This window comes from Rhagoletis pomonella, unplaced genomic scaffold (assembly GCF_013731165.1).
Source record: "Rhagoletis pomonella isolate Grant_MI unplaced genomic scaffold, Rhpom_1.0 Rhpom_scaffold_00001, whole genome shotgun sequence".
In the NCBI taxonomy this organism is placed as follows: Eukaryota; Metazoa; Arthropoda; class Insecta; order Diptera; family Tephritidae; genus Rhagoletis; species Rhagoletis pomonella.
This window is the reverse complement of record NW_023458555.1, coordinates 36939630-36953052: the sequence shown is the minus strand read 5'-3', so window position 1 is coordinate 36953052 and position 13423 is coordinate 36939630. Positions and strand designations below refer to the sequence as shown.

General features: G+C 33.9%; 1 protein-coding gene and 1 long non-coding RNA gene across 2 annotated transcripts in view; both read left to right on the top strand.

Annotated features, from left to right (window-relative positions):
• The window catches only part of LOC118743738 (extracellular sulfatase SULF-1 homolog), a gene marked incomplete in the record, with an annotated part of 318030 nt that extends 316067 nt beyond the window's left edge, over positions 1-1963 (top strand). The window contains 1 exon segment of the mRNA XM_036476504.1: positions 259-1963. Coding sequence (XP_036332397.1) covers positions 259-796 — 538 coding nt within the window.
• A 2531-nt stretch (positions 1964-4494) lies between these two features.
• Positions 4495-7643, top strand: LOC118743732. Its single transcript, XR_004993498.1, has 2 exons — positions 4495-6392; positions 6423-7643. It is a non-coding gene; the product is annotated as an uncharacterized LOC118743732 (long non-coding RNA).
• Positions 7644-13423: the final 5780 nt, after the last annotated feature.

The following is a 13423-nucleotide window of genomic DNA, read 5'->3' as shown; positions in this document are numbered from 1 at the left end:
TTAATCTTAAAAGGTTTGTTAATTATTTGATCAACGGAACCGAAATAATGAGGTTTTTGGAGGTATTTTCAATTATTCCAGCTCAAGTACAGGGTAAATATTTATCAGAAATGTTTTGGCGGAAGTCTTAAGAAATAATAGATTTAGAAATTCCGGTGCAAAAATCGCTACTTCTTTTGGTGAGACACCCTAATGTACATACATTTCTTCTTTTTCAAGGAAAATTTTATGAAATTGAATTTCTCTTCGACTAAACAGGTGGTCAACGCATACAAATTTGAAACGTAAACCTTGGAAACAACAACATCATTACCATCATCAACATCCACAGCAACAGCAGCCAACCTACTATAGGCAACAACATTTGCGACATCACAGCATTAGTGGTGTTGAAGGAGGCACGTTAGTTGTGGGCAATGTAGCAGCGAGTGGAGCAAAAACTTTGCGTCGTAATCGCTTTCAACAAGAAGTGAATAGTCAACATAGTATACCACAACAGCAAAAGCTACGCGAACCACAGCAACAACAACAACAAGGAGAAGTGCAGCAGTTGCAAAATATTAGCAACAAAAGTGATAACTTTGAGCAAAAATTGATTTCAAGTCAAAGTTTGACCACCGGCGTGGTGGACGGCACAGGCATGGAGCCAACGCAAAGTTTTACAGAAGTTATTGGAACAACACCACGAACGGCTGTAGTGACTGCAGCAGCAGTAACACCGGAAGCAGTGACAATAACAACAGCTGGAGCAACAACTACAACAACAAATGCAACAATACTCACCGCAGCTATATAAGAAAGTTGTTGGGGGAAATGTTAGGTGTTTAAGCTTATCCTTTGCATATCCTTAAAAGCACACACTTACATACACTCGCCTTAGGGTATACATACATATATAAGTAGTAGATATGTATATACATACATACATGTATATGTAGATATGTATGCAACATCGCCCAAAAGTAAATGAAGCTATTTATTTCTTATGACTCGGCAATTTTTGGTATCGCTTTGCCTCTGCAACTATTTATGTAAGCTCAGCGTCTACTGCTAATGCAAATTCGTTCAAATGCATGCACATTAGGGTGCCCGAGAACTAAAGAGGAAATTTTTTTGTTAAATTCGATATGCACAACACCTAAGTAATTAACTACTAACAACATATAGCGAATTCAATTGCCATTCATTGGATATGCCATTTTGGTTTGGTTCTATAAAAAGAAACTAAATCAAAAAAGTAGCTCCTTAAACCTCTTAAGAATTCAATTATCTATCTGTTTTTGAATAGTAAATTTCACGTTTGCACCACTGTGCGCCCGTGCAAAAATCCGCTGTAACTAGATAAGGCTGAGTAGTTCCGGAGGCCACCAGGGTTTTATAAAAGGTTCCCAGACTAGCTGATTCTTGGTATAGCACATCTTTCCGGACCTAAAACAAGAAATATAAGTGGTTAGCGCAGGAATTTTCGTTGAGATGGATATGCAAAGTAGGTAAGTAAGGTCAGAAGTTTGTTTCCCCAAACACGATCACATTTGGACCACTATCATCGATACTTTGAGATACCACTAAGAACGATAACTGCTAATCTAAAGCGAAAAGTGCTGTATGTAGGATCTGTTGTTATTTTTAGTCTCAACGCGTCCTGTTAATGCATCCACCAGAAATCAAAGTTGCGGCTGTGTGATCCCAAGAAGATCTATAACCGGCTTCGAACAAAAAGGCGGTGCAGTTAACACATGTTCTTGTTGTTGTACAGCGTTCGCTGAGCTGGAAAGAGCGGTCAACAAGTAGTCAATGCAACGCCCCTACCCTATTTTCTTCTTAATTCACGGTTAGATGAACTCGAAGGAGTATTTCCTGGTCAGCTCTTACAATATCACTATGAAGCAACTAAAAGAGGGATCGGTCGTCCCCCTAGTAGATGTTGAGCAGTCATTCGAATGATTTCTGAACTCGAAGGAGTATTTCCTGGTCAGCTCTTACAATATCACTATGAAGCAACTAAAAGAGGGATCGGTCGTCCCCCTAGTAGATGTTGAGCAGTCATTCGAATGATTTCTTTTGCATGAGGTCTTGGCGTAATACCTCTCCCCCTTTCCACTGGGTGCTCCTTCCAACTTCTTATCGCCCACTTATTCCTAGGAGGATCTGATTAGAGTCACAGTAACAGGAAAAAACGCCCTTTGTCCTTTATTTCTTAAACCGTTCCTTAAACCAGTCTTGGATTTGTTTAAGCTTTCATTTCTAAATCGAAAATATAAATTCACGCTGAAGTTGTTCCTTTTAAAATCAAGTGAAAGCAAAAGTATATCTTGCCAACCTGTTGAATTTTTGACTAAGTAGCCAACTGATAAGCAGAGTCCTCTCGGGTTAGTACGGTGTTAGTACGAATTTTTTTATACTGAAGAATATAGTCGACTACTACGGTCTCAGCATAACTTCATAGAAAAAATTTCAATATCAACATGATTTAGATCAGATGATAAAAGTAAATATGGTATACACATCGAATTTCACCAAAAAAAGATATTCTTGTACACCCTAATGTATGTAATTACAGCCACAAATTGAATAGGTATTTAAACCACAGATGAAAATACATGTACGGAGTACGTCTCCTGCAGTGAAGGCTACTAATTCTGAACCAGATTACTAGCAGTTATATAATTATGTTTTATCTTTAATTTGTTTACTTAGTTAATCTTAAGTACTAAAACTTATAATCCTTTTGTTCTGAAATCGGTTTCTTACATCGTAACTTACGTGTTTTTCTTTTGAAAGTTTTTAAAACCTCGCAAGTGCATTTACACGAACCTATGATTTCAGACCTAGTAGCTGGAATCTAAGTCTCTGAGACTTGTTGTCCCTAGAGCGCCGGTTCGTAAATTATTCAAAATTGTGAAGCTGGTCAGCCTTTCACTTCAGGGTCTGTTCCTGTTCATGTTTTTCAGTAGGGCTTTGCAACTTCTTTCAAAGCGCACAGGTGTGGTTTTAAGCTCTAAAGACTCCCTTTCGATGTAGTTGCTGTGCACTCGCACGCCAAATCCGGACAAGTTTCCATAATTATCTGTTTAACGAACCCACTTTAGAAATGTTAAATCCGAGTTTTCGATTTTCGGCTGTAATTTCATTAGAGGTTTAAACCCAGTGAATTTTTGTAATTTACTAAATAGTTAATGAGAAATCTCTAAAATTGCTTAGATAAAAAAAATCTGAGAAAAAAGATCACGTGAAATTTATATAGAATGAATATATGAGTTAAGGCAAAAAATTGTTCTTTTTGTGTAAGCAAATAGTAAATCATAAGCAATATTAAAATCAGCTGCGCTAAACTTGAAAAATAATCAGTAAGAACTGCAAGTGATTTAAAAACAAAATCTATTTAACTTAATACATATAAAGTTCAAGTGAAAGTAAATGTATAATATTATAATGTTTAGTTTTTGTTTTTAATAAGACTGTTTTAGTAGATTAACAATAAGCCTAAGGAAAAATACTAACATAATTAATTGTTTTACATGTAAATGTTTACAAATTTATAAGCAGAAAAATATAAAAACTGTGAGCAGCTATTGAAGTTGGCTAAAGGTATTGATTGTGTTATTAGTAAGAAAATATGATTTATAATTCGAAATTTATGATAAGTCAAATTTACCAAAAAAAAAAAACAAAACATGCATTAGTTTAACGAAATTATATTCAATAAAAAATCATAAATATATTATGTAGATAAATATAAATGAAAATTTGCATGCGCAAAAACAGCATTTGATAAAAAGGGAAACAAAAAAAATATTACACAAGCTTAAAATACGCAGCGTAAATTTGACAAAAAAAAACTTTGCTAAAGCTATGATTAAGACGAGAAAATCATTGAAACTCTCCCTTAATTTTCAGAAATGGGTTGAAAGTTTTTTTTTTTATGTATATATGAGTCAATTTATCTCAAATCGACCATTTTCGATTTGGATGAATTTTGGCCAGCACTTTTCTTTTAACATATAGTTTTTTCGAAATTTAAAAATTAGAAATTTAAAAATTTCTTAGATTTTGCAAGTTTATTTTTTGACCATCGCAACAACTATTATAGTTGGCTTCATTTTAATGATGATATTTGGGATAGTTAAAAAAAAAAACTCAAAAAACATATAGTTAAAAATTTCACAATTTCGTGGATTTTGCAAATATACTGTGAATATCTCAAAAACTATTATACTTAAAAAATGATTCCGGTAAAAAAAAAATTACAAAATTTTGAAACTAAAAATCTTTAAAGCCAAATTTTATAAAAAAAAATATTGTGGCTCCATTTTTTACAATACCTTACACTGCGCTTAAAATTTTCACGGAGTGGTTTTTTAAAGATATGAATTTTTGATCTTAAAAAAAATTACAAAGTCTAAATAAAGTTACGTTAAAATGTTTTTATTTTATTTTAATTTATTAATAATTTAGAGTTTGCAACAATTTTTTTTTTTATTCAAACATTCATACTTTTAAAAATATAAAATAAAATAATTTTTTTTAAGTTCAATTCATATATATGTATGGAAAATTTTAAGATATTTTCAGACCACTTGAAGTTATTACATGCAAAAAATTTACCAACAATTTTTAAAATTAACTTTTACGATTTATTAAATTTTAAAAATTTATAGTTTTTCTATTTTTTTTTAATTCAAATGTATTTTTTATATCGCCCCAAATACCTTTAAAAAGCGGGCAGAACCATTTTTGTAGCTGCACTAGTTTTTGAGAAATTGTGAAATTTTGGACTTTCAATTTTTGTTTTTCTTTTTGCCCAACTTTGTTATATGATAAAAAAAGTTCTGGCCAAAATTCATCCACATCGGAAATGGTCAATTCCAACCATTTGTCGATTTGGCATGGATCAACCCATTTGTATTTACTAGTGTTGGGCAAAAGTACTCAGAACTCGATTCTCAAAAGGATCGACAGAAACCGATTTTTAAAAGTATCGATACTGAGTACTCCAAAAAACTCAGTACTCACAAAAGAACTCGAAAGCACTTAGTACTCAAAAAAGGAACCCAAAAGTACTCAGTACTCATAAATACTGTGTTGCAATAATGGCTTTGATACATGTACTCAAGATCGATTCAAAGTACTCAGTATTAAGTGTCGAATAGACTCAACAAGTACTGAGTTTTATTTACATTCAACGGTATTAAGAAAGGATTGTACTCAATTTGCAGTTTCAATAATTTTCGAGTACAATACTTGTACCCAGTGACGTAATTTCGGATTCATATATTAATTTGAAAAAAATACTGCCAGTTTGTGAGATTTGTGCACTGAAATGTTACCGATATGTGTATATTTAAAGAAAGTAGTCAGTACTCTGAAAAATACTCGATCCTTAAAAGTATCGATACCAAAGAACTCGATTCTCAAAAAAACTCTGTACTTCCCAACACTAGTATTTACATATACATATTATTCCAAAAATATTAAATTAATAATTTTTGGAATTGATTGGTATTTAGGACTGATTTTCTTATTTCCAAATCGGCTGTTTTCTTCGTAAACTTGAGCTAGTTCTTCATCACGCGTGCACGCGGTTCCTTCTGCAGTAGACCTTTCCGTTTTGTTCTTGACGTTTGGCGCCCTTGCTCTCGAAGGATCCTTTCACTGGAGCGTCGCCATTCATACGTTTCTATGCGTTCAACTAAATGTGCCCATTTCATTTTCGTCGCCCATGTAAACCGGGCCATAGAATAAGAATAGATCTCTCGAAATGTAGTAAGGCCTTCTCATCTTTGTTCGACTTCGTTCACGTTTCAGCGCCATTCAAAAAAAAAACGGGCATGACGAGACTTCAAACGTGTAGGCTTTGTTCGCCGGAAGAGTGATCTTCGCGTTATTGTTGGTCTTCCTGCTGAATTGTAAGTAGACATATGTAGGCCTTCACTTTTTCAAATTTATGACTGGCAACTGTGAAGTGTGGCCCAATAACCGAAGACTTCTCTATAGCTTCATTTTATAAGCTAGAATATGCTGCGCTGAGGTCCCTGGTTCCTGATCGGTTTGTTGGCAATTTTTTTTTTTTCACCAGTACTTTACCGATTTGGTTCCCTAGATTTTTTGTAGCTCAGCCTTAGAGAAGCCTTAGGAAAAAACTTTATTGTGCAGAATTTAACAAGAGTGATAAATGTCTACTGGCAAGGTCTACTACCACAGCTCCAGACTTTGGACAGTAGAATTTGCTGGACATAAATCATATCTAATTACTAGCTAGCTGGCTATTGTACCGCCTTTAAAACTACATTAGATTAGGTAAGGGGTTAAAGTGGCTACCGGCGTTTAGGTGCATGGGTGCCTTCCAGGCGTAGATAATGGTGAGATCGGCCCTATTAATAAGATATAATTCCGTTCACGTTCTTAAGTAGAGGACATTCTAGCTGAATGAGTTGGCCTGAGCATTTCTTGTCGAAGCTGGGCCAGATTTCTCATTTCGTCCTAGAAGTGGGTAATGTTAGGGTAATTCGTTAGAGTATTGATGCCACCGTAATTTAAGTAAGTATTTCCATTATATTAATGCATTTAGTCCTAAAGCACTACAGCTTGTCTGAAATTTCCCAAAAAAGGTTTTATGGCAGCTTTCTAGGGCTGTAGTAGGCGTAGTGGGCAGCACACCATTGAGTTGAACGCATGCCGAGAGTTAGAAATAATTAGCGACTTATCTAGTGATGTCCAAAGTCCACCAGCGGTTGCTTTAGCCCAACAAGAGGCAGTGACTTTGCGATCACTTCTGGGAGTACATTATCAAACGCTTCTTCGATAACTAGAAACGTATCTAGCGTAAGGTCCTTAGGCGCCAGCGCTTTTTCGATACGGGGATCAATTGGGGTTTAGTGTGGAGTCAAGGAAGAGTGTGGTTAGTTGAGTGGGTTTAAGGGGTCCTATGAAGGGATGGTAATGTCATACTGGATGTGATGGACTCTGTATAATAGTACGGAACATATGTTGCATACTACAGAGTCATGTCTGGAGAGGTAGGAGCCTAATCTGAAATAGCATCCAGAGTGTAATTGTGCCAGACACCACACAGACCAGGGTCTCTCAAGGTAGCTGAAGTTACTTCCCAGCAATATGAAGGATGTGATTGAACTTCGATGAGGGCATGAGTTGATGGAGATTGTGGTAGTCTGCCTGTGAATGTCGTTAATTGCCTGTTCTGGCGCCATTAAAAGGCATTTCGTAGCTTAGTTCACTGCGAACTACTACTCCCTGAAGACCAAACTGTCCCGGTCTTGTTTAAAAGTTACCAGGCTAGACTACGTGAAATGAAGAAGCGATCTAAATCGGACGTTAGTATCGAATAGTTGTCAGCAAAATATGATTTCATGCTTCACCCAACAACCAAATTAAAAAAATAAAAATAAATAAATAAAAGTATGTTTTAAGACTAACAACTAATATAACATTTACAAACTTTTTACGCCAGCTAATTTTTTGTATAAATTATGATACAACATTTCGCCTGTGCTGCCGCCTTTTACTTTTACAAAAAATATAATTAAATTATTAAATTAACTAATAAGAGTACATCTACATATAGTATATAGTTTATATGTAATGCTTTTTTACTATTTCATTTTTTCACTACATAGGTATGTTGTCTTGTTTTCACTTTTATAATTTATTCACACTACTAAAATTTCATAAATCACCGCTGCCTAAAAAGCTGTAACGCCTGCTGTAACTGGAATTGTAATCACACAAATAAACTTACATATTATTAAACATACTTACACAAACACTCTGCCATAGTACAGCAATGATAAATAAATAAATTGTAATAAAAGCTAATGATAAACATAAATTATACTATTACTAAATATAGCAAAATATTTATAGTAAATAAATCTAACATTAATTATATTGCAAATTATGAAATTAATAAAAATAAATTATAACAGATAAGAACAACAATTGCTGTATTGATTCACTGTATCGCTTTTTGTTGCAACAAATGTTTGTAGCATAGCTTTCAGCGCATGAGGCTCGATGGTGTTTAATGCTCGATTCAAACCGAATTTAATTTAAACATGTTTGCTCCGAATTCGGTTAGTGTTGTAATCTATGGTAGGTATGTACGTATGTATCTACTTATGTGAGTTGTTTATGTGGGTAACGAATTTTGAGCCGGTTTTAATTTTTGAAAAGTTTTAACTATTTAAAAAAAAAAATCATTAAAAAAACGACCAAGAAATGTAAATGAGGTTTTCTTCTGTAAAAATTTGTATAATTCGTTTGTAGCTCTAAAGCTCAAATGATCTATACGATATTTATTTATTCAAGACGATTTAATTCGAGCGGCAGAAATATTTTTACAGACGAGAAACGGAGCTTTAGGCACCAAGATGAGCATCATTTGTTTTGTTTTTTATGGAAAGTCAATAGTATTTGCAAAAAAAGAACTAGCAGTTCCAAGAATTGGTTCGCGGTACTAAAATGAGCTTTTCTTCGAATCCACTTTTGAAGTAGTCGATTATAGTGTGCGCGGATAAAAATAGACTACCCCTAATAAGTAAAATTTAGAAATACATTGAAGTCGTCGCTAAATGAAATCTTTTTTGGAACGAAATTCCAGGTAAGTAAACTGGTACAGATGAAAGATGGAGGGCAGAGCAGGTACGGATGCCTTAAGACCTGCCACCAGGGATGAAAAATGGAAATTACAGATTATACCTAACTTCATAAAATAAATGTACCTAAGTGAGACAGGATGTACCTAAAAAAGTTACATCATTCATTTGTAGTTTTTTTAATACATTTTATTTAAAACATGAATACAATAGATGGATGTACATACTTTAAACATGATTAGGTTTTTTTTTTTTAACTGAGCCTATATCTATAGATACTTTATCCAGCTTTTTATAAATTAACAAAAAAAGTCCGCTAATTTATCCGAGAAAATAATCAAATTGCCGTAAGTAACTTCGAAAGAAGTTTAATTATATTTCCAGAAATCCAAAAGCGAATATCGGTTAAATAGCTATAGTTCTCATCTAAAGAAAATAAGAAATTTGAAGACATCCTAGACACTGGACTTTATGGGTTTTCATTATGTCATATTTTGACAACAAAATTTGTTGACATATTTTGATACAACTTTCTTTCCTTTAGTCTTACCTTTATCGATGATATTATGGGCCAAAAACTTACAAATAGCCGCTTTAGCAGCGCATGAACACGCCTGAAGGCCTATTCTGATCTAAATCAATCAAAATACCATTTTCTAGTCTCATTTGACAATTTGTTTTCACTCATTTGACCGCATATGCCATTGAATTTGGCTTAGTGAAAACAAGCGTTAAGATTAATAGAAAAAAATTATGAATTTGAGGATAGCTAAGTAAAGTGTTAATTTTTCGTAGTGACTGCTCTAAATGCAATGTAAGATGTTTAAGATAATACATAGAATGACGTTTTTTACATTCTTCCTTTTGACCACTTTTCTTTAGAATTGTTTTTCCTTCAAAATGAAAGCGAAGCTTCTCCCGTGCCTACAAGTAAATTTATTAGCACGGTAAAGGAAAAAGAAAGAAAAAACTAAAAATGCATCTGATCAAAAGATGATTGTACCTGTTGTTTTTGTGACTATACCTAATGTACCTTTAAGTCATCAAACGTCGGAAAAAGGTACAATTGTACCTACTTTTTCATCCCTGCTTGGTACTAAACTTGCGATTTCATTGGGTATTTGATCCACGATCTTTCAGGGGGAGGTACTAGCAATATCAGTTTCTGCCTTGGTTGCGTGTTTTTGAATTAGTCAAATCATAAATCCAAAAACCAAATGTATTTCAAATTGAAAGTTGTGTCAAATCTTAAATAATATAATTTAATTATAACTTATTTTGGACAGACTGAACGAAAAATTACACTGAAGATGGTACAACGCCGAAACCGGTTTATCTCGAAACCAAACTTGGCAAGGGATGACGAATATTCGTTCTAAAATAAATCATCCGAGCACCCTGTCGGAAAAATCTACCAGCAGCGATAAATTTACTACCTGTTGAAAGAATCAATTCATGAAAAAAGTTTATTTGTGATTTAATTCCTCGGCGAATTAAAAAATAAAATTTATTTGGGATTAGATTAAAAATATAATAATTTTGTGACTTGATTCATACGACAAATAAAAAGTCCAATTAATTTGTGAATTTATTCATCAGACAAATAAAAAGTAAAATTTATTTGTGATTTAATTCGTCGGAAAAATAAAAATTAAATTTGTCGAGGAAATTAATTTTATTCGTGATTTCCCAACAAAAAAAAATTATTTTATGTAAAGCAAGTACGATTTTCGAGGTTCTTCAATACAAATCAAATCTCAAATAATATTTATTTTTATTTGGTTTGTCCGGCAACTCAAATCACAAACAAATTTTAGTCAAATCAAAAATAAATTTAAGTTCTTATTTGATCGACGAATCAAATAACAAATAAAATAGGTTTCTCGACTTAAAGCAGATTTAAAATCAAAAAGTATTATAAATCACGCAACCCTGATTTTCAGACAGCCAGGCGACCATAAGGGCTCTATCCAATACTCGGCAGCAAGGAACACGGTATTACTATGCTGGGTACCACGACACTGCGGCATCGAAGATAACGAAGTCGCCGACGAATTGGCCGGCTTATAATCGAAGCATGGGCAAACTCTGAATGGAGTCAGTACTGGGAAGATAACGCTTATTACTTACTTATTAGTTACCTAACCGGTCTTAATCAGCAGCGCTTTCCCATGTACCGGATTTATCTATCCACAGAGACTGATTGCCGTATTTGTCTTGAAGAGGAGGCGACGTCGGAGCACATTATGTGTGATTGTCTGACATTGGCAAGACTGAGACTGCAATACTTCAGTATGTAGGGCATCCCTCACGTCCACAAAACCGAACAAAAACATAGCAAACAAGTTTGATGCGATGGTGCGTTGCGAGGCAATGTTGCCAGCGGGCTGTCAACAATATTGAATTTTACAAGTTTCTCTACTCTCCCATGGACGGCAGCGGATGTGCTCATTACATTTAGTGAATAGCAAATAAAGCCAACTACTAAAATATTACAAGAAAGATAAATAACACGAAGAGTGGCGATTGAATCACATAATTTTCATAGAGCTGTTGAATAGAATGGACGTGTTTGGGCTGGCGAGTGGTTGAAAAAAGCGAAAGGCAGCAGAACAAGAAGTTTAGTTTTTAATACATATTCATACGGTCTGTAGATAGTTTATAATTTTTATAATTTTTACTAAAATTGAATAGTGTAAAGTTATTATGGATGCGGATGTGGCAAAAGAAACGGATAGTCGGACAGAAGACGATTCGGAATGTGCGGGTACGTAATACATACATATGTACATACATACATACATACATACATAAATGCAAGAGTAGAAGAAGGTAAAAGAAAACAAAAGGGCAAACTGGCACCTGCAGAGTGGCAAAAGCGCTTTCTCCAAATGAATTCGTGCAGCTGGAGTAGTATCTATCTCTTGTTGCGTCGCGTTATACCAAATGACTTACTTCACATATTAATTTTTTAGACTCCGACATAGTGCATTTGTTTATTGTGCTCTACACGCAACCGGCTAATACAACACCGCTCTGGCTGCACACCTCTCGCCAAGATAAGCTTTGTTTACACGCGACAGACTTTGTTTTGTTTTTGTTTGTTAACTATGTACAACATATGTATGTATATTCAATTAGCGTGTTCCACCTGTGAAGCGGCATATCTAACTCAACATACATATATGTATGTACATTAGGGTGGTCCAAATATGCATGTGAAAAAGTAAAGTCGGAACTTTTATGCGCTTTTATGCGGATTGTGCTATACCAAAAAAAAATATATATTACTATTTCTTTATTTTGAAATAAAAAATGTTTAGAGGTCGCCCAAAGCGCCTACAGTTTTCCATGTATTTTATATGGGGAAAATCAAATTTTTGTAGAAATGGTAAATAACTCTTAAGAATCAACATTTTTCTATCGGAAAACTCTGTTTATCTGCAAGGAGACTCCCAATAATAATACCCAATTGTTTATTTAACCATTTTTTCGGCTGCAATTTAGTTTGGCATCCCCGGAGTTCGGCATTAAGAAGGGTATGGAACGATAGAGGGAGTTCTCCTGATTGTAAATATATATACTTTTAGCCGCAGCAGACTTATAGTTTTTAAGTTATTTGTTGTTAAAGTTAGTAAATTGAACTAACCTCTCGACGCTATTTCACACAATAAACACTTTATTTATGTACACACTTCGGCAAAATAGTTGCATTAAAAGCCCGCACAATGAAATGTAAACATATTTTTTAAATTTATAATGTATTTTTACTAAATTAAGTAAGTTTTAACAATTATCACGCACTTATATATGTATACGCACATTGTGAATACAGAACTGTTGATTCAACCATGGTTTCACACTGACATTAGAAGGGTGCTGCCACATCTAACAAAATAACACCACACATCTAATAAATAAATATGTTTTTTTAAACCATATTTTAAAAAGGGAAAATTTTCGCCTGCGGCGCTTTTTTCATAAAAATCAATACTTCGATAAATAAATCGCGCGATTTTTTATTAAAAATTTTCGCCTGTGGCGCTTTTTCCATAAAAATCAATACTTCGATAAATAATGAAAATTTTTTATAAAAAATCGCGCGATTTTTTATTAAAAATTTTCGCCTGCGGCGCTTTTTCCATAAAAATCAATACTTCGATAAATAATGAAAATTTTTTATAAAAAATTTTTTAAATATTGGGGGTGTTTAACCCCATACCCTCCTTTACTACTAATTCAACGCTGAACAGGAAAACGGGTACGATAAAAACTATTACCTTTTATTGTTATTTTGTTAGATGTGGCAGCACCCTTCTAATGTCAGTGTGAAACTATGGTTGAATCAACAGTTCTGTATTCACAATGTGCGTATACATATATAAGTGCGTGATAATTGTTAAAACTTACTTAATTTAGTAAAAATACATCATAAATTTAAAAAATATGTTTACATTTCATTGTGCTGGCTTTTAATGCAACTATTTTGCCGAAGTGTGTTCATAAATAAAGTGTTTGTTGTGTGAAATAGCGCCGAGAGGTTAGTTCAATTTACTAACTTTAACAACAAATAACTTAAAAACTATAAGTCTGCTGCGGCTAAAAGTATATATATTTGGAATCAGGAGAACGCCCCCTACCCCCCTATAGCCACCTTTTTTTTGTACGCGGGGGATGCCAAACTAAAATTTTCCCATTTTTTCATCGCAACTATAATTTATAGGTCCGCCAAAAACCCCGAAAAATGCAAAGGGCGGACCAATAAAAAATCGTTAGTATTAAAAAATGGTTAAATAAACAATTGGATATTA